At 42.4% G+C, this 27360-nt stretch overlaps 1 protein-coding gene across 2 annotated transcripts in view; it reads left to right on the top strand.

Annotated features, from left to right (window-relative positions):
- Tnc (tenascin C) overlaps positions 1 to 27360 on the top strand; it is a gene marked incomplete in the record, with an annotated part of 93278 nt that overhangs the window by 54675 nt on the left and 11243 nt on the right. Inside the window, 10 exon segments of one of the 2 annotated variants that reach the window (XM_013513252.1) lie at positions 1 to 91; positions 2423 to 2695; positions 6930 to 7205; positions 10977 to 11249; positions 12768 to 13040; positions 18477 to 18599; positions 19921 to 20064; positions 22460 to 22579; positions 24708 to 24851; positions 25621 to 25751. In XM_013513252.1, the coding sequence (XP_013368706.1) occupies positions 1 to 91; positions 2423 to 2695; positions 6930 to 7205; positions 10977 to 11249; positions 12768 to 13040; positions 18477 to 18599; positions 19921 to 20064; positions 22460 to 22579; positions 24708 to 24851; positions 25621 to 25751 (1848 nt within the window). 2 annotated transcript variants of the gene reach the window in all.

Here is a 27360-nt window from a genome sequence, read left to right on the forward strand (position 1 = left end):
GGTCTCAAGGCTGCCACTCCTTATAGAGTCTCCATCTATGGGGTGATCCGGGGCTATAGAACACCGGTGCTCTCTGCTGAGGCCTCCACAGGTACCTTCTCCTCCACTGTCCATGCTTTATCCCCAAGGTTCCCTGCTTCTTTTTCAAGAGATGGAATGAGCAGTCAGCTTCTCTTTACCACTGAATCCTTTCCATTCTCCCTTCAGCTGCTGGCCATTCATGCTCCGAAACTTCCCTGTACGCTGTGCCCTTGTCCAAAGCCTTTGGCATGGCAATGATGAGCAACACACATATTGCCCTTTCTGCCCTCCAGTCCCCCAGCCTCTAGCAATGTGCTTTGCCTGGCCAATCCTATGCTAACATCTCCTTCTCATAAGGACTTTGCGTTTCTGGAATCAATCTGATGGTTTTTAATTCTTTTCTCCAAGTGAAGCCATCTAACTAAAAGCCCACCTTCTCCTCTGATGAGTTCCAATAGAGCATAGTTTATTTCTTTAGCAAGTCGTTTGCCACTTGGAAATGGTGCTTTACTATTTCCAAATCCCTCAAGGGCATGGGGCCTGTGGTTCTTGCATTTAAGAAATATTTCTTTACAATGCACTGAATAGAATAAGAGAACTGAATTACCCTCCTCCTCCGGGCAATTCTCTCAGATACTGAGTCATTGTTAGAACATCAAATTAGCAAATTGCTAGACCAAAAAGAAAAAAAAAAAAAAATCACACAATTATAAGTGGAAACTGTACCAAAGAGAAAGCCATTCATTAGCAGAAATACACTCAGCAGCATTTGAAGCAAGGAATGTCCCAGGCTATGACTATGAAAAAGAACTGATAGCCCTTTTGCTCTTTGAATAAGGATTTTTCTTCCTGGAGTATTAGACAAGGTGGCAAACGCCCAACCCCACACCCAGGGGGCTGCATTAGGGTTTATTCATTACTCTTTCCCCAGTTCCAAGGCCTGGGGTTTCCCTGGGAGCCTGATGAAGTGATCAGGCTCCCTCCAGTACTGTTTTCCTCTGCCCCAGTAGGTTTGAACTTCAGTAGAGGCTGCGCTGCTTTGCACTGCATCTGACTTCCTCCCTTTCTACATAATTATGGAACTAAACTCCCATGTCAAACCTACATCCATCCTTCATTCAAAAGCACAGCCCTGCAGTTCAGCCTCAGTCATTTCAGCGATCCTCACTGAGACAGACATAAAATGCAGGCAAGTGCTTCATGGACAGTGACCCTAAAATGCCCAGAAATTACCACTGAGGCTGCCCTCACTGTGCCCCCAGGGCCCTTTTATCTGACACCCACAAACCATTTCTTCCCAGAAGGCAGAGAAATCACCCACAACTTCTGATCTTTCCTGCAGACCTTGTGGTTTGGATGCCATTCATATTTTTATACATCTGTGTGCTTTTCTTTTTACTGGTAGCTGCATTCTCGCCTCTGATGAGTTGGCCTAGGGAGAGGAAGGGCCACAGCCCCATCTGATCGGTGTCTCAACAGATAAGTTGAGGTGGTCTCAGAGACCAGGGGTTGTCTGCTTTGCTAAAGAGACAGTACAAGTTTCACAAACCCTGCCATTGCCTGCCTTCTACATCTTTTATTCCTGTTGCTTAAAGAAGCGCTAGCAGGACCATCTCCAGCACAAAATAGTATTTCTTGGCTAGAAGGTTGCTTAAACTGCCTTGTTGGCTTAACTCTCTCGGTTGGCAACCCAGTACTAGTCTTCTTGGCCCACACAGATGCAATTACAAGGGGACAAGTTTCTTTTTTTTTTAACACAGTGTAAGAACACCTGGCTGGCCCTTATCTGAAGTATGAAAACACATAAGAATTACACTGAGAAAATTTATGAAGCCCTTCAAGTCAAATAATCAGATGCCTCAAACTAGTACCTTGGGAGGGCAATAGTGTCAGATGACTTAGCCTTCATTTGAACAGGTGGGAGGGCTCTCAAAGCAAAAGATGTCCGAGGGAGGTGTTTGAGTAACCTTGGGCTCCTGGGTGCAGCTCAAGAGACTGGAAACTGCCAGGATTCATGTCTTTGACTAATGGCCAGACAGCCTTAGGCAACGCTCCCGGAGACAGGTGTGGCTGAGATAAAGCAGCTCCCCCTGACTTCATCCAGCCAATCTTCTCCCTCAAGGGACCTCGCCAGGGCTACAGCACGAGTGGCAAGTGCAAAGCAGGGAAGTCTAACTGCAATACTTTCCTCACTAAATATATCCCTTAACAAAACCCCTTTCTCTTCCCTCATCGGCACTGATCAGTAAAATGGCTTCATTTCACAATAACGCTGACCGATCAGGTCTTTCTTCCCAGCAATGGCTTTATTAACTTCGGTCTTAAAACACAGCCAAGTGAATAACTCAAATGTATTTTTTTCTTCTCTCCCACCCCACCCCACCCCTTTTTTTTTCTGCAGCCAAAGAACCTGAAATTGGAAACTTAAATGTTTCTGACATAACTCCAGAGAGCTTCAATCTCTCCTGGACAGCTACTGATGGGATCTTCGAGACCTTTACCATTGAAATTATTGATTCCAATAGGTTGCAGCAGATGGTGGAATATAATATATCCGGCGGTGAACGAACTGCCCACATCTCAGGGCTCCCCCCTAGTACTGATTTCATTATCTACCTCTCTGGACTTGCTCCTAGCATCCGGACCGAAACCATCAGTGCCACAGCCACCACAGGTACACATGCGTCCTCCCTTTTCCAAAACCTCTCTCCACAGTTCTGTCCACAGGGTGAAGCCAGGCTCCTCTTTGCTCCCCATGCCCAGGGACAAACCATAGTACCCTAACTCTCCTGTGATGCTGGACTGGAGCACAATTTAACTCAACTCTCTCCCAACAGCAGCCCAGTTGTGAATTTTCATACAGCCCTATGCCTGATTTTTCACTGACCGGAATATTTGCAGTGTAAAGTGTAATTTTACTTTGCCATATGGAGTCCAGAGAATTCTCCCCTTTGATAGCTTAAAAGCTATAAGAATTTTCCCCTTTGATAGCTTAAAAGCTATAATCACAGTTGTTCTCTGCTTGGAAAGACATCTACATCAGCCAAAGAAGTTTTTAAAATTATGTTTTTCTGTGTGTTATCCTAGTATCTTTATCTTCCTAGAGCCATGCATCTCTTCATACTTGAACATCCCAATGATTTAGGAAAATCACTTGTAGTGTTGTGTTTTGTTACAACCTGGGAAAACGAAGAGAAAGAACAGATGAATGCAGGAGGTAGCCATACTATCCAGGTTACCCCAACTTCAACGCTACTTCTAGAGCTTATTTAGGAAAAGATCCAATTTTGCATTTGTGATTTCTGTGGTATGTATGTATGTATGTGTGATACCACATGTACACAACACATGCTCATATAAAGATATATAGATATATAAATGCATAGATATATGAATGTATAGATATAGATAGATTATATAGATATAGATACAGATATAGATGATATAGATATAGATATGAGTGTGGTACAGATATAGATACGAGTGTGGTACAGATACCACATATCATGTGGCTTATATAGAGAGAGAAAGAGAGAAAGAAAATATATTCTAAGGTTTCTGTCATGTAGTAAAGGGGAACTCTGTGAATGTAGAAAGGGGACTTTTTTCTATTCAAAATAGCATTCTTAGCTCCTTTTAGACAATGCCTTCCCTTAACAGGTAAACTAAAAGATCACACACTGAAAAAAAAGATACCTGTAGAACAAACAGCACAATTTTTCCTTATAGTTCACAAAGGGGGCTCCATTTGCTGGGGAATCCAAGAAAAACGTTGAGATTGTACCACCAAAATTATCTGTCACTTAGGCTGCCTGTGGCTGAGGGACAGTCTGTCTTTATTCTACATAAGACTGCGCAGTTATCAGGGCAGTCCCCAGAGAAGGCACAGTGGCAGTATCATTTAGGTCGCAGCTCAGCTGACTGAAGTATATCTAAGGGAGAAAGATAGTTGCCCGTATTTATTTGGTTCAGATTAGTTTGCAAGAAAAGACAATTTCCTTTCACTGGAAGTTAAAATTGAAAATGTTATGGATTTAGTCTTACGTGGGGTTTTTTTACCATAACGGTATAAATTGACACACTTTAATATTTTTTCTTCTCGCTGTAGTAGCCAGGCCTGTCCTTAGGCACCTCATTGTCTCAGATGTGACCTGGGGAAGTATGGCCATCTCCTGGGAAGTTTGGGAGGCTGGCTTTGATAGCTTTCTTGTAGACGTTAGTAATTTTGACTGCCCCCAGGAGAAGGTGTCACGCTCCCTGCCTGAGCTGACCCTCAGCTCTGTCATCACCAACCTCAAAGCTTCTTCTAATTACACTGTCTATCTCCATGGCTACTTGGACAGCAGAACACTCAGACACTGATGGTCCAAGCAGTCACAGGTATTTCCCATCAGGGTTCTTCTCTCTCCACAAACTTGAACTCCCAACTTGTCCTCCCTCATCTCACCAGATCCTTCTCAAGTTTGATGAAGCCAACCAAGTCAGAGGTTGAAAACTTTAAAATAACCTTCACCCCAAGTTAAGGAATTTCAGCATCCAACTTCTTTTTCTCAAGTACTCACTCCCATCTGGAGCTACTGTTTGTATAGAATTAACGTGACTTGCTTTGGTTGAATTTCTAAGTCATCCTTTCCTCTGGTCTTGAATAATCCTTTGTAATGCCTTCCATGATCTTCTGTCGTGTCTTTCCAATCAACGTTCACCTGTGTCATATTCATAGAAATACATGCATGACATTTTTGATTCCTTGGTCAAAACAATCTAAAGTGTCTCTTTGTGTACCAGGATTTTAATTAATGGTCCTCCTAGCATGCTTAAAAGAGATGCTAGATCACAATCTAAGAACTGCATGGGAGAACCCAGTACTGTCATCTTGTTCTTGGGATTTTCATTTGTCTGGATTCCCTACAAATAGACTGGTCTCTTGTGCTACTGACTGTGTCAAGCATGTGTCACCATCCAGTGATATCTGTTCCAGAGTCAGAATGTTTTCTCCGTTCATATTCTTGTACAAATCTTGGTGCATGTGGTAAATATTCAGAGCATTAAAATGTTTAACATGTCTGTCTTTCCCAGAAGCCGACAGTTTGTCAAAGAATTGTTTCTCTGGGTTAGAAGGGTTAGAAGTGATGGGAGAAAAATATCCCTTCTTGCATGAAACATTGAACACATGCTAACTAGCATTCTCTCTCTGAGTTCTTTGCTTGTATCTCACATTTCAGATTAGCTGTATCCTCTGGGAGTTAGATAAAGGTAAAATGATCTCAAGTACCTAGGTCTTATTCTGCATAGCGAATGTGTTCACAATGCCGATCTTTATCTAGTAGCATGAAAAGAATCACAGCACACATCCTTGATGTGGGAGGTTGCTTCTTCAGCAAAAGATAGAGAAAGAACAGAATTCCACTCTGAAGATTTTATCAGTTATATGGTTGAAGAAATGTACTCATGCTGTAGCTAAAGCTACATTAGCTTTGCAAACTAATTAATAAGTATAAAATTCCTTGTCATCCTATACAGCTATATTCTATTTCTAAGCCAAGCCCTATTTGACCTCAGAGAGTTTAGGACTTCATGTTAAAGTACAAATGTGCAGTTAAAGTTTATCCAAGGGCCTGGGGTATAGCTCAGTGTCTTAAGTGCTTGCCTGGCAAGCCTGAGGTCATGAGTTTGATTCCTGGTACCAAAAAAAAAAAAAAAAATGTTTATCCAAATGAGCATCTTCTTTGCTCCAAATACTGTAGCTGAAGTAAAGCAACTTGAGAGCTGTAAGGAAAAGTAGTCTGCCATTTGCCAGTGCTAAATCCCATTGCAAATATCTCAGTCCTCCAACGCTGTCGTCTTTCTCTAAAATATAGTCTGGATTGAACTTCTCTTAGTATTAGTATTAAATGACAAATGAGCATTTAGGAGACCAACTTCATGTACACCCCAGGTGAAAAAGGCATAATGTCCCTTACATTAAATCATTTAAGGAGCAAGAGAAATTTTTACTCCATCTTACCAAAGTAATTAATAAAGAAATTTCCTAACTAAAAAAAAAAAAATACTTTGTTTTAATTCAAGTTTCCTCTCTCTTCTACATCCACAAAGATTTTTTAAATAGAAGCCATCTTCATCTTTCTAGCATTTAGGGTGAGACATACATTTTTCTATGATACATATATTTGTATTTCTAAGTAGCCTTGGAGAATTTCTCATATATGGATGCAGTCTTTAACTTGTCAATCCAAATAGATCAAAGAACACTAAGAAAATGCCAGGGGCTGGGGATTTAGCTCAGCGGCACAGCACCTGCCTGGCAAGCACAAGGTCATGAGTTCAATTCTAGGTACTGGAAAAAAACCAAAGGGGGGAAAAAAAAAAAAAAAGAAAATGCCAAAGGATATTTTCTCAAACATGTTCAGTGGACTACTAGTTCCTGGAGATTTTCAAAGAATATTCTGAGACAGGGTGTCATTGATCAATAAGTTCATGAAATACTGGGCTAAACAAAATTAAATAGATTTATCCACAGAAGCAGCTCATCAGAGCCTTTAAATTTGAACATGCTCTGCAGTGAGAAAACTGTCTTTTCTTGGGACATCTTATAGGGCTAGTTCTCCATTACAATCTTCAGGAAATTAAGCCTACCTATCATGCTAATGGTGTATTCATTTTTCTTCATAAGGGATTAGCACATAGTCATGCCTATCCCTTAAAAGCATACAAACCCATACTTGCATAAAAAGCAATATATTCTGTTACAAACAATGCTGGTGTTGATGTGGTCCAATATATCTTTTATGCAAATATGTTATGCAAATATCATACTGATGTATTCATCTTCTATGGCAATATTCTGGAGAAATCTGCCTCCTCTAATAATGTCTCTCTCTCTCTTTCTGTCTATGTTCCCTCCCACTCAGAGTCAGAGCCACAGCTGGGCACGCTAATCCTTAGCAATGTTACTCCTGACAGCTTCAACGTCTCGTGGACCGCTCAAGCTGGGCTCTTTGCAAAGATTGTTATCAATGTGAGCGATGTTCACTCACTGCATGGGTCCCAGCAGCTCACAGTCCCAGGAGACACACAGCAAGCTCACATCACAGGCTTGGTGGACAACACTGCCTATGACGTTAGTGTGGCAGGGACCACGTGGGCTGGTGAGGCCACCAGGCCCCTCACTGCTTTTGTCATTACAGGTATTCCAAGGTTCTCACTCGTCTGTTCAGAATCCCAACTCAGGGAAAGGTGGAAAGGAACTAGGCATTCTACAGGGAGATTCAACCCAATATATATTCTTCACTCTAAATGTAAACTTCTCTATTTTTGTTTTTACCTGAAAAATACATTTGTCTATATTTATGAGGTACAAAGTGACATCTTAATATATGTATGCTCTATTTATATAAGTTCAACTTCTTAACCTAGAGATATAGCTCAGCAGCACAGGGCCTGCCTAGCAAGGGCAAGGTCCTGAGCTTGATTCCCAGTAACCTCCCCACAAAAAAGATCAACTTTTTTCAACTCCCCATATAAGTGAAGTCAGTATTTTTCTTCCTGTGCCATTTATTTCCTTTAGCATAATGTGTTCCAGGTTCATTTAGAAAGTGGCAGATGACAGAACTTCTCTCTCTTCTAAGGCTGTCTAATACCCCATTGTGCATACCCCATATTCACTGTCATTTCTTTATCCGTTCATCCCCTGATGGACATTTAAGTTGCAATGCAGCATTCATAAAATCCAAACCCCAACCTGTGAGCTTCTGAGGAATAGAGTAGCTACTCTTGGCGGCCAATTTAAAAAGTAGATACAATATTTCCAGCAGGTGCATAAAACTTTCAGGGAATTTTTTTTTTTTGACCAGTTTTATAAACTGCCTTATTCACAGCTTGGAGATTCAGGCTAAAGAGTGAATTCTAAGTTAGTAAAAGCCCAGACCAGGTATTTTGTCCATAAATCATGCTAAGTAAAGGCGGTTCATAAGCTGCCTACCCTAGAAATATAATAGTCTTTTTCCTTAAATAAAACATTATTCTTCAATTTCAAAGTACAAGAACTAGAGATTGGTAAAGGTTCAGATAAATTCTGGCAGATAAATTCTAAGATTAATTAAATCTCCCATTCATGGAACTTAACTTCTAACTTCTCCTTGAATTACATAATGATTTTTCATTATTGAGTTTATTTATTTTATTTTTTTGGTACCAGGAATCAAACTCAGGACCTCACACCCACCGGGCAGGTGCTGTGCCGCTGAGCTATCCCTCTGGCTCTAGAATTACATAATGCAATGTTTGCCTATACTTAGTCAATCATGAAGGCTGCAAATGATGTCAATTTACCAAAATCTGCAGCTTGAAAAAACCTCAGAAATATTTACCAGTCTCTTGTCCTCCATTCTTTGAAGAAACAGACTTTACTATCTGACTTTCACATTAAATAAGTTTCTTCCAGTGTCTAAATTACTGTAAGTAAGGCACATCAATAAGCACAATTAAATGTTTATGTCACAGCAGTATGGCAACTAGAAGTGAAGATTTTGAAATCGAGCCTCTCCACATCTTCTTAGCCAAGTAACCTTGGCAAGTTTCTCCCTTTTTCGATCACCACTTCCCTTATGCATGGAATGTGGGCACTCACAAGCGTGTCTGGCATCCTGTCTCAGAGGTTAGGCCAGTCTGATGAAATGCACCTGCCTGGCATTCAGTGAGCATTTTATAGATGCTCAAGCATTTCTGCTATCAGCTAACAATATGAAGCAAGTGCTTCCGGTAAAAGTAACCACCAAGCCTGGGAGTATTGTTCTGTGGTGGGACGCTTGCCTAGCATGCAAAAGGCCTTATGTTCTAGCCCCAGTTTTGCAAATAAACAAATAACAAGATAAAATACAGAAAACAAAGCTATGCAACCACAACTTCCCTATTATTTTTAAGAGAACGTAGACTATATCTTCACATAAGATTAAAAAGTGCTTATTTTTTTCCTGCTGGGTTATCTAATGTGAGTGAAAGCATTTAGATCAGCCTTCATCATAATTTCTTAAGGAGGCTGGGAGGAGTAGCTATGAATTGAATGCTCCGTGGCCTCTAAGGAGAGGCCTGGCCGCAGACTCCATCAGGCCCTTACTTGTAGCCTCCTGCGGGACCTCCCACAGAACTGACAGAAGAAAGAGAGGCTGAGGTCGCAGGAATCCTAGATCTAGTTACCGTATTGTCTCTGCTAATCCATGATGTGAAAAGACTGCGCTTTAAAAGACGCATATTGAAAAAAGAAAAAAAAAATGAACAGGAGGAACTTGCAAAAACAAGTCCTTGATTGACTAATTAGCCTGAAAGCCCTCATTTTTACTGGAATTAGCTGCTTTGAAGGCAGGGAGGTGCAAAGAGGCCAGTTATCAAAGAGAGACCCGCTTATCTAAACAAAACCAAGCAACGGAATTTGAGATCCTTGTCTGGCTCCCCAAGAAGACTTTTACACAGTGTGTTATTTCATTTTTGTCTTTGATAGAGTTATGATTCTTGGGAATTCTTTACATGGAAAAAAATGCCTGAAAGTAAACATCAAGTGCTTCAAAATAACTACAGGAAGTCCAAGCCACAGCAAAACTTAAGTTTCTGCTTAGGGAATGGGAGCTTTCGTCCATTTATTCATTCAATCACCAAACACTTCTTTTTAAACGTCTTTTTTTTTTTTTTTTTTTACATCCCATGGATTAGTCCATAGGCATTAGTGCAAGATCATTTACTCTTTGAAAGTTTCCATAGCTCCAGTAGAAAAGAAAGCTCTAAACTAGATGCCACTGAACCAGCCTTGGCCATGGAACTCCCAACCCCTTGCCCCTCCAATAGAAAGTAAATACAGTTAGCATCTTTGAATGTTGTTTTACTACAGAGGAGGTGCTGGACCCTCTCCACTAATCCTGCCTATGTCGCTGGACTTGCCAGCACTGCAGGGGTTTACTAATTAGACACTGGTTCAGGATATAGACAGAATATACAACTCAGAGTCAAAATACCCTGTTGGATCCTAGCTTAGCTACCTGTTAGATGTATGATCTTTGATAATTCATGGTCTTTCCATTTCTTAAGTGTTATAGAAGTCAAGGACCAGGCAGGTAGCAATATCAACCTTACAATATCACTGTGACTGTTAAATAGGATAATGAATGTGCGTGAGGCTTCCTCAATTGAGAAGCATTGATGAAAACTGGGCTGACATAGCCTTTTTTTTTTTTTTTTTTTGAGCTCCCAGTGTGTGAAAAGAGCCCTGGCATCTATGATGTCAGCGTGCTTGAGACACAGATGCCTGACGAATGAATGGATAAAGGATGATGGCACACATCCTTGCTTTCTAACTTTATCCAGTAAAATAAGCTACAAAAGATGAGCAAATCTTAAAATTCTTTATGGGGCCATAAACATAAACTGTTAATTTTGAAAAGTTAAAAAAAAAAATCTTACTGTCTCCTCTTACGTTGGCTAGTGAGGATGTGCTACTAATTGACCTGAGGAACTTGATTCAGAATGTGAAGTAAAAGTGATACAAAGTCTGCCAGAAGGAAAGATTGTTTGCAAAAGACAAACAAACAAAAAAGGCAATTTCCTTCAAACCCAAGGTAGATACAAGGCGTCTTTTTTATGGAGAGAAATATGTACTCTGCAGTCAGGCTTAGCTAAACTCTTTGATCCATCACGTACTAGCTTGGGACTTTGGCCAAGTCAACAGCTTTTTTGAAACCCAGTTTTCTTACCTGTAAAATGGGAATAACACCTATCCCCTAGGCTTGCTAAGAGAATTACACCAGATGACAATATCCAACATCTAATAAACTCTTACTAAATACTCATTCTCTGAATGTGAAACACATGTGGTGATTCATTGGGAATCCATCAGTGTTCTTGGAAACTTGTGCTGTGCTAGCAAAGCCAGTGCTGCTAACCTGAGTTATTTTCACCTTCCCTTCTTTCAGAGGCCTTGCCCCTTCTGGAAAACCTAACCATTTCCGACATTAATCCCTACGGGTTCACAGTTTCCTGGATGGCATCGGAGAATGCCTTTGAGAGCTTTCTAGTAACGGTGGTGGATTCTGGGAAGCTGCTGGACCCCCAGGAATTCACACTTTCAGGAACTCAGAGGAAGCTGGAGCTTAGAGGGCTCATAACTGGCATTGGCTATGAGGTTATGATCTCTGGCTTCACCCAAGGGCACCAAACCAAGCCCTTGAGGGCTGAGGTTATTACAGGTATTTCAATTCAAATGAGCCATTCTCCCTTTTCCTGGTTCCCTTCCATGTGGTCTGTCTCCAGGATCTTCATGATTTTAACATTTTTGTCCATCTTCCCTGTTTTCTCCATAGATGTGGCCTGTTATTTCGTGTTCTCCCTACAATCCCCTTGTCTTGTGTATCTAACGAGCTCTCTCACTCCCATCCCGGAAATGAGAAGGTCAAATCGTTTGCACTTGGTGTCCCAAATTGTTTAGTCCATGTCTTGCCCATAGTTCCTGTGTGTTTACTCCACAGTACCTCTTCTTGTGGTCATCCTGGCTGACCCTAGCTATATTTCAGCCTTCTCGGAAGCAACATACCAATGAGTATATTTTGAAAATGTATTTAAATCTTTTACCATCTCAGAGTCTCAACTGTGATCGTAACAAACTTACCCGGTGGGCTTGTAGTTGGTACTTTTTAAGTTGATAAACACTAATATCAGAGAGATTCTGCAACATAGACTAAATCCGTCATTTTCTCAAGACTAATAATTCATAGAGAAATACAACATTAACAACTTGAATAGCCTAAAATCTGTGTTTCCCAAAGGCTTGCTCTATCACTAGCTCTATCAAAGATTCTACTTGGTGAGAAGTTCCACTTTCTTAAGTTTGGAAATCTTGAGTTAAACAGGATCTTCGACCACAGGGCTTTTTAGAACATCTTATTGTGCATTGTGCATTTCCAAGAAGGCATTATTTCCCAAACTTATTTGACAATGAATCGCCTTTATGGATGGCGTCTTCCTTTGCTTTGAGCATACTTTGGGAAACTCAGCTCCAGGTTTACTTTCACCTTGAGTTTTGTCTAATGAAGGCAATCCGAGATGAACACCTGGGCCCAAACTATATACCTCAAGAGGTTCCAAGGCTCAGTTATACCATCCGAACCCTTATCTAATGGTTAAAATATCATGAAAAGTCAAATGAGAAAGAAAATCAAGAGTAACAGCCATCTTCGATAAATCAGCTCCAAGAACAAAGAGCAAAAGACCCTAACATTCTAAAAGCCATTTTGCTGGGGCTCCAGGGAAGTATAATCTGTAGAATCATCATGGGCAGTTGTACAGATCATTAATGCTGGTTTATTTGTCTTTACAAAATGAAAAGAAAAAGGTCTAACAGCAGATGGGCACTGAGCCACTGGAAGACAGAGAGCTAATGTAAACAAGTTACTGGCTTTGAACTTGTTTAATAATGCATGGGAGGGGCCAATGTTAATTCCAGATGTGGATTTATAGAATTGCTTTTAGACAAAACTCACAGATACAAGCATAATGCTTGGCTTGTGTTGAACATATTAAATCCACCTTTCTCCTCTCCTAACCCTATTTGTTAATGCTGAATGATTTTATTTCTGTATCTTAGGACACTTCTATCTGTGAAATCTGGGGCATCACAGCATATTGATACCCCCGCTGGAAAGAAGATTGCACGGGCTGCTAAATGATGTTCTCTTTCCTTCTTCTTCTACCATTTTCTCTCCCTCTAGAAGCTGAACTGGAAGTTGACAACCTTCTGGTTTCAGATGCTACCCCAGACAGTTTCCGTCTGTCCTGGACAGCTGATGAAGGGATGTTCGACAGTTTTGTCCTCAAAATCAGAGACACCAAAAAGCAGTTTGAACCACAGGAAATAATCCTCCCTTCCCCTGAACGTACCAGGGACATAACAAATCTCAGAGAGGCCACTGAATATGAAATTGAACTCTATGGAATACGCAATGGAAGGCGATCCCAGCCAGTCAGTACCATAGCAACAACAGGTACCGTAAACAAACAGGAGAGAACACAAAAGTGTCCTGACTATGGCACTTCTTACAGGACTGGGTAATCACAGGTGCTTCAGACACACAAGAGCTTGCATTCAGATGCTGGCTTTTCCAATTACAGACCATGTTACCTTGGACAATGTGCTGAGTGTTTACACAAAAGAGCATGATGCTATTTACCTAATAAGGCTGCCATGGTCACTGAGATAACTCCCTTAAAGACCAAAGCAGAGGGTCTGGCACATAGCAAGGGCTCTACAAGTGAGATCTGGTCACATGCTGTCTACTGTATCATCATCTTTGCAAGTGTCCCATTTTTTTAAAATTCCAAAAACTTCTTACCTGTCATCTGATGGTATTTTGTCCAGTGATACAGTTTCTGGGTTCTTTGGCCAAACCTTTGGGTCCCCCTACATGAAGGGCAGTGGAGAAGTTGCACTGGTACCTATAAGGATTAATATTTTTTAAATGTTCCATGTGAATAAGTAGTACCATCATCAACAAGGAAGGAAAAGCAAGCTGGCCAGGATTCTCCTTAACTCTCTTGGAGGCTTCTGACCACCCTAAAGGGCATCTACAATGGGAAGTAAAACCTTTTCCATATGAACTAAGTCAAGAAGGGAAATAAGATGTTGAATAACATGACTATTAATACTAAGACTAATGTGACTCTTAAGAGAAAAAAGAAAGACCCATAAGAGATGGGTAAATACTTTTAGGAAAGAGAAAGATGCAGAAACAACACCCCCAGGGACAGCTGCCTCAAAGAGAAACTAGAGGTGGAAAAAAGAGACCTGAGAAATGCTATAGATTAGCCTTTTCTGTTTGTGTCTGAAGAATCTGATGCCCAGAAAGGTAATGTAACTGGCCCAAGATCACAGAGACAGATTTGGAGTAGAATCCAAATGAGCACATATATTATCCCTACTAAATATAAGCAAAGAGGACAGATGACCAATGTCTGTACATATGTACCATCCCAGGCAGCGGTGACACCTGACATCAGACAAAACTCTCTAATCTTTGGGTAAAGATATATTTTTATTATGTGAAATTTCAGGACCTAGTAAGCTCCAAGGAACAACCCATAGAAACTGCAATCACCATTGCAGTAGATGCAGAGAAAGTGCTGGAATCCAGGCAGCAACTTAGTGAAAAGAAACACTCCGCTCCTTATGGGCATGGCCACCCCATTCCAGGCGCAAGTCTGATTCTCCTCCTCCCGTGGCTGCCCATACAGCTCCAGATCAGAGGCAGAGCTTGATTTTGACCTCAGTTTATAAACACTGCTCTTTAAAGTTTACTTCTGATCCCTAATTTTGTTTCACTGATTTTTTTTTGAAACCCTCTAGTTCTAAAGCAGAAAAAGAGAATGAATAATCATGAGCTGCTTGCTTTGTTTTGTTTTTAAGAACAAAAGAAAAGGCACAGCCTGCTCTTTGGCAAGGCCTTCTCTTAGCTCCCCCTCTCTGGGTCCTTTGAGTTCACAGCCAAAGAAGAGAGAGAGAGAGAGAGAGAGAGAGAGAGTGTATACACAGACAAATGTGCTGCTGTGTATGTTTGTGGGTCTGTGTGCATCTGCATTCCTGTGCTCCTGGACTGGGAAAGGCAGGAGAAGCTACGACACAGCAGACGTCCAGCATCTACCCTCACCTCGTCATCTCTGTATTTTTCTTTGTGTTTGTTCATCCTTTCACCTGTCCTCTCCCACATCTCCCGCACCATTGTGCACCCCTGTCTCTCTTCCTTCTGATAAAGAGCTGCTGCAACTGCTTCTTAAAAAGCATTTCTCCCAAGCACAACCTGCCAAGGCTGAAGGCCAGGAGCAGCAGAGACAAGAGTGTATACTAATGGTTAGTTAACCAGCGGTCTCTGGGCAAATTATTGGCATTGAATTTATCACTATCCCTCCAGCCAGCCCTTAAGCAACTCTCTTTTCCTCTCTGGACCTAAATTCTCTCATCTGGAAAACAGAATTTAAGTCAGGATCAGCCATGAGGTTGAAATAAGACCATATGTCAACTATCAAGCAAAATGTCCCTGTCCATAGTACTAATATTAACACTATTATGTTTGTGGAGTTAATGTAAGTTTTATTTTTAATGGGCTACATAGTCCAATACTCAGAAGTTAAAAAGGATGTGCACTAGGGTCTCTATTTAGCTGTGTTGCTGCACCCAGTGGCTCGCGCTAGAGGTAATTAATTGACGTTGCCACTTCTTGTCCCTCCAGAAATAGATAAAATTCAGCCACAGTTTAATTCCCTTATTACTCTTTTGAAGAGCACAATGTTCAGTGTATTCTTGTTCATTCATCGTTTTCTGTGAGGATGTGTGTGTGCACGTGTGTGTGTTTTCTACTTAGTAATAGCACTTGGAGATAATCCCACGCACACTACTTATTTAGCCATCTTTCTACTGACAGGCACTTAGGCTATTGCTTTTGTTATTCCTTCTATCTGTCAGCTCCTGTGCTTGCAATGGCTTCTTCCTCCCCTGTGGTGGGACCCACTCCTTTCAATACTCTTGGTCTCCCTTAAAGAGAAACCCTTTGATCCTGCATGAAGTTAAATGCCAACCTATCCCTAGGCACCATCAGAAGGGTCACCAGAGTCTGCAGAAAATAAGAAAGAAATTCCAGCACCTGGATAAGATGACTGCCATTCTCTTCTGGAGCCTTCTATAGCTCCCAGAGGGTGCTCCAAGTGAGGACCCAGAATCATTCCTCTACCCTATCCTCATGCCCAGCCCACATCAACATTCCTGGAACTCTCCTCCATCCCTAAGGCCAGTAAGGTAGTCAGTTCCTCTTCTCCCAGTTCCCAGAACAAGCCTGCACTCCAACCCTGCCCCACTCTCTCAACTCTCAGTTCCGGCCCAGTTCAGATGCACTTGAAACCACACACCAGAAGCACATTTACACTGTCCTGGGCCCTGGGGCCATGAGTCTGAAGAAACAGATGCTTGGCAGTCCTCCCTTCCATATGACCCAGGCTCCTACTGCTCAACACGGCTGACTCAGACTCAGACCATCTTCTATGTACCGTAAAGATGATGCCACCAGTTATAGAACACATACTTTGTTGTACCACATACAGCCAGGGACCTCCTTGAATCCCCAAGACACAGGCAGAGAAAGGGGGTACCACATTAAGTGCATTTAACAGATGTGAAAACTGAGACCCTGAAGGCTGTAGCATATGTAGATAGTAGTGCCAGAATGGAAGTCACACCCAGGTTATTTCAACCCCAAAATTCTCACTTTAAACTGTACTGCATATAGTAGTCATCCCCTTAATTCAGCACCGGAACTGAAGCCTATTAAATATTCAACAAAACTATGTTGAAAGGGGAAGTTCTTTTAAAAATTTTTCAATTGTTTCATAATGAAAAACATTTGCTATAGATTTGGGGTAGTAAATTTATGCAGGGAGAAGATAGAAGCCCTTTTCAACCTTTCAAGAAGGTTGAAAGGTTTTAGTAATTCCAGATATTTTCCTCATGGAAAGTTAAAAAAAAAACAGAATCCTTTGGAAAGAGAGATAGAAATATTGCCTTGATCTCCCTAACTTTTCAGTATGTGTGATTCAGTTCTTCTCACTGCCGTCTACTGTAGGGTTGGAAACTTAGGCGCCCCGTTCATGGCTAAAGGAAACAGGCTAGAATCACTTGGGAAGCTCTGTGGCCCAAAAGCATCATGCCCGCTGTTGCTGGATTTCCACCACAGCTGTGATGTTTCTTTAGGTTCTACAGAGCGATCTTCCTGCTTCCACTTTTACCATGCAAATCCCTCACGTGGGTGATGGATGGAGCTATTAGTCCCTATGACGTGGAAGACAGGGCAGTTATTATTGCCATCTTATAAGTAAGAAAATTGGGGACTGGAAAAGAAAGACACAACTTCTAAAATGTGCCAAGTCCTACCCCAGCAAGATTTTCAGCCAGAGCGAAAGTCAGAGTGAACCAGGCAGGCAGAAGGGGATCCTATGGGCCTGAGTGTATAACCTCATGGGGTTTTCACACAGCTGGAGTCAGCTAGATCTTTCCGAAGTATATCTTAAAATCCAGAGTGGCCCATGGAGGAAAGGGCCACATGGGAAAGAAAAAAAGAAAGAGAGTATTTGCATTTACTGAATTCTTACTGTGGGCCAGACGCCATGCTAGGGGTTTTACTTCCATTACCTCTGCTAATCCTTAAGCATTCCTGTGGGTGCGTACTGCTGTTTCCCCAGGGGACAGATGGAGCAACAGAAGTTCACAGAAGTGAAGAGACTTGCCCCAGGCCGCCCAGCCTCCTGGTGGTTTTTGGACCATCAAGATCTTGCAGGCTCCTGAGACCTTGTGGTTTCCAGAGCTTTCCACAGACAAGAGGAACAAAACAGGCAGCCAGAGTCTGGAAGTGGTTCACAGGTCACAGGAGAAAGCTGTAGGAAGAGATAGACATCCTGGATGAGAGAAAAAGACAGAATGGGTAGAGGGGGAAAAAGGCAGTGTCCCCAAATTTCTGTGGGTTTCCTCACTTAAAGACTGGTGTGGGTTAAGGAAAGGAAAAGATGAAGAAATGAACTCTCCTAGAGCATGAAAATAGTGTCCTGAGTTCCCTATCTAAACAGGGGTGGCTGAAGTGAGCAAAAGCCTAAGCCAAAAAATACACAGAAAAACCCAGAAGAAACTGGCTTGGGGTAGGGAACAGCGGGCACAGGAAGTTCCCTCCGGGCATGAGTTCCCTCACAGGTAGATGCAGTGTTCAGCGGGGGTTCACTTTGGTGATAGCATGTGGTTGCTCCTTGGCTGTGGACCTCCTTTCAGTCCCAGCAGTGAGTTGTCACGGTCCGTATCTCTGTGTATATTATTTGCACGAGCCCGAGATGTACTGGCTCAGCTGCCGAGTCCTGTGACCTACCAAGGTCACAGCACAAGAGTGATGGCTGAAGAACAGAGCCTCACCTGGGTCTTCTATTCTAGTGCTATAATCGCGCTTTCTTCTAGAGGGTTTCTAGGTGAGGATCATGCCTTCTGGATTACATATTAGCTGTATACTTGCCAAGTCTTTGCATTATTTACTAAAAGGAGCTAGAATGCAAAGATTTGAAAATGTGTTCAAATCAAAATCAGAATCAAAGAAGGAACACATTCAGATTTGTGAAACTAGTCTCACTTCCTTCCTTGGAAAACAACTGAGCTGCTAACACTCCCCTTAGTGGAACCAAATGACTGCACAACAGCCCTGGGCCCAGTACCTGGAACGAAAAGGTGATTGTCTCTATCAAGTCACAGCTTGGCCACAGGTCACACCATCTCCATCCCAAAGGCTTGGCTCAGACATCACCTCTAGGCACTAAATTTTCATGGATGAAGTTTCTAGGAAAAACCACTGATGGAAAAGATAGTTAACCAGATCTGGGTTTCTCTTGTGTTTTCTCCTTGACAGCCATGGGCTCTCCAAAGGAACTCATTTTCTCAGACATCACTGAGAACACAGCCACTGTCAGCTGGAAGGCACCCACTGCCCAGGTGGAGAGCTTCCGGATTACCTACGTGCCGATGAGTGGAGGTAGGGAACTCAAGGGTTGTGGAGTGGAGGGAGGGATCGTTGGGGGTTTAATCATGGAGTGAAAGAGACCATGGTTATCCCCAAACATCATGGCTAAAGAAAAGTTTCATCCTTATTTTTGAGACCATATGAAGAGATCCCATTTGTAAAGTCCTATAAGATCCTTGAAAGAACCATCATCAGGAAGAGACATTTTATGAAGATCCTTTCCAGCCTTGAAATTCAAAAATTCTATGAGAAATTCATCCCTAGTGGGTTTTCTTTGTTTTGCTTTTGTTTTGTTTTGTTATGTTTTGTTTTGAGGTCTTTTTGAGACAGTGTCTCACTATGCAGTTCAGGCTGGCCTTGAGCTCATTTTGTAGCCCAAGATAGTCTTGAACTCACAATGATCCTGCTGCCTCAGCCTCCCTAGTGCTGGGATTACAGGCATGGGCCTGGTTTCCTAGAGTTTTTTTAAACACAAGAATAAACGATTCTGTATGCAGTGTCCTTTTCTCCCTGAGCACACGGATCTTAAAAGCTATTCTTGGCTATGTATGAGATTTTGATACCAAAATCTGTCTCTCTCTCATTATAGAATGGGGAATTGAGACCTTAGCAAAGTTGTGAACTCTAGTTCAGAACACAAGGCTGCAATAGAGATCTCAGGGAAAAAGTACAGTGAAATCTGTCTAAAGACATACTAGCAGGGAGTAAGCCCTTTGTCACTTGAGGTGTGTAGAGATTACTGGGGCCAGGAATGGTGATGCAGCTCCATGGAGAGTTTGGTCAGCTGAGGTACCAGCCCTTCACCCTCCTCCCCTGAAATTCTAAGGTATATAAATTCTGGATTTGCTAAAAAATACAAAGGCAACAAATTTGACTATGATCGTGCTTTTACTAGAAGTAGAATTTCTCCTAATAAGAAAGTCTATATAACCCTACAGCAAGACAATGGATAAGTAGTTCAGATGTACATGACGTTACATAGTAAGCTTTCCATATACTTTGTGGGGAAAAAATAATAAAGCAAATAAAATTTGCACAACATGCCAGCCCTCTACTGAACGGAAACTTGCCATTTTTAGTAGGTTGTGATTTCATTTTTTTTTCCTCTCCTGGCTTGAGTTTTGGCATCCGCACCCATGGAAAAAGCATTATACAGAAAGTAAGGCCTTTTCCCTCATGCCAGAGGGTGGGACAAAGCGAGGAAAAAGTGAAGGAAATAGTATCAGGGGAAGATGTAATTTCATTTCTAAGTGACACACACCCATCCTTGGGGCCCTGTAAATAGTCACTGATGAGATTAGCCGTCGCCGACCTTGCCTTCTCTGCATTCCAGGGATGCCCTCGATGGTGACCGTAGATGGGGCCACAAGGGAGGCCAGGCTGGTGCAGCTCATCCCCGGGGTGGAGTACCTGGTCAGCGTCATCGCCATGAAGGGCTTCGAGGAAAGCGAACCAGTGTCAGGCTCACTCACCACAGGTACGTTGAGTTGGGGCCTGGTTCTTCAGAGACCCCTTGCTCATGCTAATTTATTTCTCGTTGTCATAAGCAGCAGGGAGAAAAGTTTATTTATGAAATCTTAGTGGAAAGTGAATTGGATTTCAAGTACCAAGAGTTCTCATTCTGGCCCATCCCTGGTCTCAGATGAGCCGAGGGACCTTAACCTTCTTAACCTCCCAGGGCCTCTACTTCCTGGACTACTATGCAAATCAGATGACTTCAAATGAGGCTCGTACTGACCTGGGTTTAAATCCCAACTCTGCAACCTACTAGCTTTGTTAGCCATCTGATAATGCCTCTGCAGCCGATTTCATTCTTTGTAAAATGAGCGCAATTCTCCTTCCCTCACAGAGTATCGTAAAAATCTATAAATGTGAATGTTTGTGCGAGGTCACCTGACACCTGCTTCCTCCCTCCTTGCCTGGAGCCACTGTGAGGACCTTCCAGGCAGGTGCTTGACACAGACCCAGAACACTGACAATTATTAAGCAGCTAGTCTGTATCTGGCAGCTCCTACATTCCAGGCACTGCTACTACACTCTGCATTTAATCCCTACAATTGCTATGATTCCCATTTTATGGAGGAAACAACGGAGACTTGGGGAAATTACTAAGCTACATAATTAGTATTTACATAATGTTGGAACCAAATATGAGCACAGGTCATTCTGCTTGCAACCCTTGTGTTCTTCCAAAATAAAGAGTTATTTCCCTGTTGAAACCTGCTTTGTTCAGCAGGCTATTAAAGGGGGAAATAATGAATCTCATTGAAGGAGTATAAAGTGGAAAATTTCTCTTCAGACAGCTATGTCTCCAAACAATTTCTCCTTTGAGATATGAGTAATTATCCAGTCCGATCCATTAAAGGTCCAAAGAATGGGCCTCATAAGAAATGTTAAAAATATCCTAATTGCCTGAAAGAGTTGATAATGCACAATTAAAATATCCCATCTGAAGGCAGAGTCCTATCCAACCTACCACACAGGCCTTTATTCTTCTAAAGAAGTCTTTCATTCATGGATTCTCCACAGCAACAGATCACAAAAGCTGGGCGTGTTTCTTCCCAAGTCCCCACTGCCATCCCCAGTCCCCAATTAAAGTGGGTTCTGTACATGTATGATGAGACAGGAAGGATCTCAGAGCAGACAATGGGAGCCCCCAAAGTGCTCTGCCCCACCCTGACGCTCAGCCCAGTTATTTCATCTCCTGAGGCTCAGGTCCCTCGACTGGGACATGAGCCGATGACTGCTGCCCTCAACCTCCAGGGCTGCTGTGGGGTAACTGAATAGTAAGTGCGAGCTGGGATAACTGTCCTGCTGATTTCTATTGGTTTATTGAAAGAAATGGTTAATGTGCAAATGCTTTTTTCTTTTGAATTTTTTTGACCAATTTTGCATGCTTATATCTGGTAATATGAACAACAAATTTGAATTCCTATCATCTTGTTTAGTGAAATTCTGTATCGTTTCTAATTTTTTTATTTTTTTATCCTCTTTAAAAAATAAATACATGAATTTTTAAAAAACAGGAGGGAAGTAGCCATATTCAGGTTGGCTTCTGAGAAAGGGACACTGGGGATTGGAAGTAGCCACTTGGAAGAGGACAGGGGTAAATACCCCTTCAGTACCCTTCAGTACCCTTTCTCAGCACATACTATTTGAAAATCACACATGAGACTCCAAATAACTTTAAGAGACATATTAAAAATGACTTGGTTCCTGAGAGCTTTCCATAGCATATTTTACACACACTACCCAATTAATCTTTATTGCAGACTCACTTGGACAACTAAAGAAAGTGAGGTCAGAGGAAGGGAAATGACCTTTCTGAGGGTATGGAGGCACTAGGCAAGGAAGCCACAGCAGAACTCAAGACCATTAGCCTCTGGAGCCTGGCTCCAACTACCTGTAAGACACCTAACCAGAGAGATCACTGAAGCTCCAGCCTCAGGCAGTCTCAACTCGGCAGGCCTCCTCTGTCTATGTTAGTTTTTTCCATGGTAAGGCAGGATATGAACTCTGATGTTAATCTTTCTCACGTGTTCAGAATTTTTCACTTTATACAGCACGTTTCCATCCATAATATGTGAAAATCAAAATAGCACTGCAGAAAATGCAGCCAGAATCAGCATCTCCATTTCAGAGATGAGGAAATAGAAACCCAAAGGAACCCAGTCAACAAGGGAAAGAGTCATGACTCAAAGCCAGGCTCAGGACTCGGAACCATCCCACACACCTGACAGTGTGAAGTAACATCGGGAGTGTAGACAGCAGAGCAGCTGTGAACTAAGACCAGGAGTGTAGAGGGCAGAGCAGCTCTGGTCCAATGTCCTCCCCCATCATCACCAGCCCCTCTCCACCATCTTTCTTTGCAGCTCTGGATGGTCCGTCCAGCCTGGTGATGGCCAACATCACTGACTCTGAAGCCTTGGCCATGTGGCAGCCAGCCATAGCCCCTGTGGACAGTTACATCATCTCCTACACAGGAGAGAGAGGTAAGATCTAGCTGTCCTCACTCCAAGGGGTGTGGGTCTCACTGCCTACGTTTTCCATTCTCCCTGGTCCATGCCGCATTTGGCTCAGAATGACAAAAATGCATGGGTAGGTAGAAAGGCCAGCAATGTCGCTGTGACTCTCACTTGCAGCCTTAGCAGAGTATGGTAGGTTATGCAAAAGCAAGAGGCATATCTCTCACCCCTGCATGTTTTCCTAGCCCTTTCCTCCTGTCCCGCTACTCTCTGTGCCTGGCAGTATGAAGTTCCTTTGCTAAGAAGCAGCTCTCATAAAGGAATCCAGGGGCTGGGGATTTAGCTCAGCGGCAAAAGCGCCTGCCTGGCAAGCGCAAGGTCGTGAGTTCGGTTCCCAGTACCGGAGAAAAACCAAAAAAAAAAAAAAAAAGGAATCCATTAGATGACATCAGGTGGTACTGGGGGTGCTGGAGCCCTGGTACAAGGGAGAGCAGTAGAAGCAAATTTCATGGAAAAACCTGAAATTATTTTTCTTTGTTTTTGCAACCACCTGTACACATTTACCCAGTTGGCAAATTAAAGTACCTGCCAGCCATGAGCACAAGAAAGTAAAACCCAATACAAATAAGAAGGAAGAGAAAAAGAGAGTCCTTTTCAATGAACATATCCATAATGTTGCAATAAGCTACTGTGGAAAGAATTTTGCTGTTGTCATTTCCAAGAATGTGTCGGTCTTGCATCCTGTGGCTCCATCTTGTTTTCATTTCAGTGACAATATGAGATGGCATCGTGATGTTTACCCAGGGCCTCTGGAAATTTTAACTGAGTCTTGGTATGGACCTGAGAGAGGTGTTTGTAAGGATAGAGTCACGATGGTGTCAGGATAGCAAAATTTTGATTTATTCTTTTTACTCTTTAATTCGCATCACTATGAGGAAACTTTTCTGAGACAGGAAAGACAATGTTGCCCAAAGTAAATGAGGGTAGGGTTCATGATAATCAGGGAAATTGTGGACTCAAGACTAAGAAAAGCCTGGGCCAGAAAGGAAGAAGGGAGCTCACAGATGATGAGATAAGGTAACCAACTGTGTCAGTCAGTTTTCCATTGCTATGACAAAATACCTGAAAATCAAATTAAATAGAGAAGAACGGTTTATTCTGGCTCAAAATTTTCAGTCTGTGGTCACCTGGTTCCATTGCTTTGAGCTTTTGGCAAGGAAGAACATCAGGATGAGGAGCCTGTAGTGAAGCAGAGCTGCACACCTCGTGGTGGCTAGGAAGCAGAGAGAGAGAGCAATTCGAGGCCAGCATCCTCATATACTCTCTGAGGACATACCCGAGCTCCTAGCCCTGACTGCTTCCTCCAACTAGGCCCTACTTTATAAAGTTTCCACCACTCCCAGAAGTCCATGAGCTGGATACCAAGCCTTCTATACATGAGCTTTGGGGGAACATTTAAGATCCAAATCATCACACCAACTTCTTCCAACTTGCTACGGCACTTTCCCAGTTTTAGCACTAAAAGTTCTACACCTGGGAAGCCATTTTGTCCAGGATGGTTTGTCTCCTGTGATTACAAAACAAACACATTTACCAAGGCATGGTTATTTGGTTTCTACTAATGGACAGGACTGATCCTAGTGGGCCTAAGAGGCTGTACCAGACTCTGGGGAATTTATCATTATGGTGACCCCTCAGCCTTAAGGATTTTGTGATCCTTGGTTTGATAATATATGGTAATTTATGAATGATGCACATGTGAAAGGAGAGGGAAAAAGCATAAGACAAATTAAATTTAGGTAGCCTGAGGCTTGGGGAGTGTTCCCTGCAACCTTCCTCTAGAGTAGTGCTTTGCGTCCATAACAAAGCTGTTCCAGCCGGGGTGCCATGTGGAAAAACATCTCCTGACCCCCAGTTTCTCTTGCTTCTCTTGTGGTGCCTGGAAAATCCAGTCCCACAGGATCAATGCTTTGTATATGAGGTGAGCACTCAAGAGAGAGGAAAGCATCTGAGGCATTTCAGAAATCAAACTTACTTCCCCGCAGGGTCACTGAAAGTTTCTGTGTTAGGAGGAGGTGTGTATGCTGTTTGCCAAGTCTGCTGATGGCTTGGACAGCAGTAGGTAATGGCCGTGGTATGTGTATTTCATGTTTAGTGCCAGAAATTACACGCACAGTGTCCGGGAACACAGCAGAGTATGCTCTGACTGACCTGGAGCCTGCCACGGAATACACACTGAGAATCTTCGCGGAGAAAGGACCCCAGAAGAGCTCCACTATCACTACCAGGTTCACAACAGGTACAAAGACAGAAAGAGGTGAAAGTTCTCCCCTCCCCCGCAAATTCCTGCCCAGAGCCTGCATCTGAAAGGACAGGAAGGGCAGCCCCTTGCAATGGGATGACTTCTGCCTCTGCTGAGTCACCAGTGCCTACTCAGTCAGGACCCGAAGAAACACACCATTTCCTCTTCAACTGAAATGACCTTGTTCTCCCCACAGATGAGGAAAAGATTTTAAGAGGAGAGATTTTTAAGTGGTAAAACAGTCCTCATTGGCCCTAAACCCAAAATTTAATGATCCATGTTCCAAGCAGGGAACTATGTTTAAAAAGAAAGATTTTTTTTCAGGCAACTTTTCCTAGATGTCCAGCGGGGCTTTATGCATTGAGATGGTTTTTTTTTACAAATTTCAGCAATCAGAGAAATAGAGGGAGCATCTTCTCTATGGGGGTGAATGGTAATATTAGCACTCATCTGTCCTCTTATTTATAAGTAAGGTGGTTTAGTGATCACCTTGGTAATGATTATCCCAGCTGTACCTTTCTCCCCAAAGTCCACTCAAAGCCAACCAGGACTCTGTTGGGGTTGTGGAAATCCAACCTTTAGGAAGAGATAAACCATGGAGAATCTGTCTTTAGAGACCCCATGTTCAACCTTCTCCTCCATACACAATGAGATTTCTTGCCCAAGATCACACCAGTTGGTGGAATGGAAGGGACTTGAGCCAAGTCCTCTTCATTCTCTCTGTCCTGTGCTTGCTGACTTATTTGGTATCAATGGTCTTCTCCAGATCTGGATGCTCCAAGAGATTTGACTGCTTCTGAGGTTCAATCAGAAACTGCCCTCCTCACCTGGCAACCTCCTCGGGCATCAATCACTGGTTACCTCCTGGTTTACGAATCCCTGGATGGTACACTCAAGGTATCTTGATGTACATAAACAACTCCCCACTGCTGGTTGAAACATGTGTATGACCTGAAAAGAAAGGAAGACTTACCCGATGCTGTTTCTCCAGACCAATGCAGGAGAGAATTCAAACAAAATAATTAGTAGGGACTGGATGCGATGCTGAACCTTTTGAGTCATACACTATAGTTTCTCTCATTTTAATCAGCTCCTGTGTCTATAGCTAACCAGTCTCAAGAACCACTACTTACAAGACTTGAGGATGTTTTAGGAGCTAGATTCCTTGCTCTTCAATGTTGCATTGAGCAAAGACCAACATCTTTCTGCACATTTGGCCTACATATTATCTCACAGATGACATCATTGCATATTACAACATATTTCACCAAGTCTTTACATCAGTAACTGTTAATACTATCTATGTCCATTGATAATACTACTTGCATTCTCTCCCCCATGAGCTTTCTTTTCTTTTACTTTTTAACTTGAAATAACTTTAGACCTTCAGACAACTGAAAAAGATTTTTGAGAGTTTACCTTCCGCACGTTACTGGATTTTTCATCTCGGTTATCTTACCTTGTATTTCCAAAGTCATTTACTTATTCTCTGTACATTCATTTTTTTCTAGCATCTTACTTACATTTCATATATCATATTCTGTTTATCTCTAAAATATATTATTGGCATTTTATAAAAGAGTGGCATTTTTCCAGTTTCTCCTCTCTGTTTTATTGTTTTGGTTTGGTCTTCCTTGTTCAAGTTGGAGTCTCCAGCCAGCATCTATTAATCCTAGTTTATTCTTTTACACTTGACCCAAGAATGAAAGAACAGATTGGGAGTTCCACCTGCCCAGCAGGGCTCACCAACTGTGGGATTCACTATAGAGAAGTTAGGCAAGTACCTAGCAATTTTGTGAGGGCATGCCAAATATCATTATCACGAAGCCTGAGCTTTCACTGTGTACAGTTTCACTCCAGATTCCAGTGTAACCCTCAGCTCAAACCTGATAGTTGAACCTAGTGAATTTGAATTCCAAGCCCTCTGTCTATCTTAGTCTCTCCAAAGAATGAACCTCAGCCTTCCATCTGGACTGAAAGTGGGTAGGAAGGTCTGGGAATCTGTGTCTTACACAAAGATTTTAAATATACCAAACCTTACTTAGTTCAGCCACATGCCACATTGCCATCAAAGGAAATGTACAAATCCATCATTAACTTGATATATGTCAGCCAGCCTGAGCCAGCTCTGCCCACTCTAATTAGTTAGCCCTGCAGTTCTTATTATCTGACCCACTTTGCATCTACCAAGATTCTGTTGATCTGTGACTGTCTCATTCTCCTCTTATTTATACTCTACATTTCTTTACTCTCACTTTAGTAGACATCAGAAGCAAGAAGAGGTACAGGGGCACATCCAATATGTCATGTTTAAGCAGACATGGACACACGTTTTTAGTTACTGTCATGGCCACTCCTGGAGTCGCTATGCAACAAACTAATTCAGTGTGACCTGAAGCAGGTCCCTTGTCTTCTCAGTACCAGCATTCGGACATCCCACTTACAGATGTCTATGGTCCTCTCACAGCTAGGCATCTAGGACAATGTGTGCCTCAGTTGTGAGTCT

Source organism: Chinchilla lanigera, unplaced genomic scaffold (assembly GCF_000276665.1).
Source record: "Chinchilla lanigera isolate Chin_1 unplaced genomic scaffold, ChiLan1.0 scaffold00018, whole genome shotgun sequence".
In the NCBI taxonomy this organism is placed as follows: Eukaryota; Metazoa; Chordata; class Mammalia; order Rodentia; family Chinchillidae; genus Chinchilla; species Chinchilla lanigera.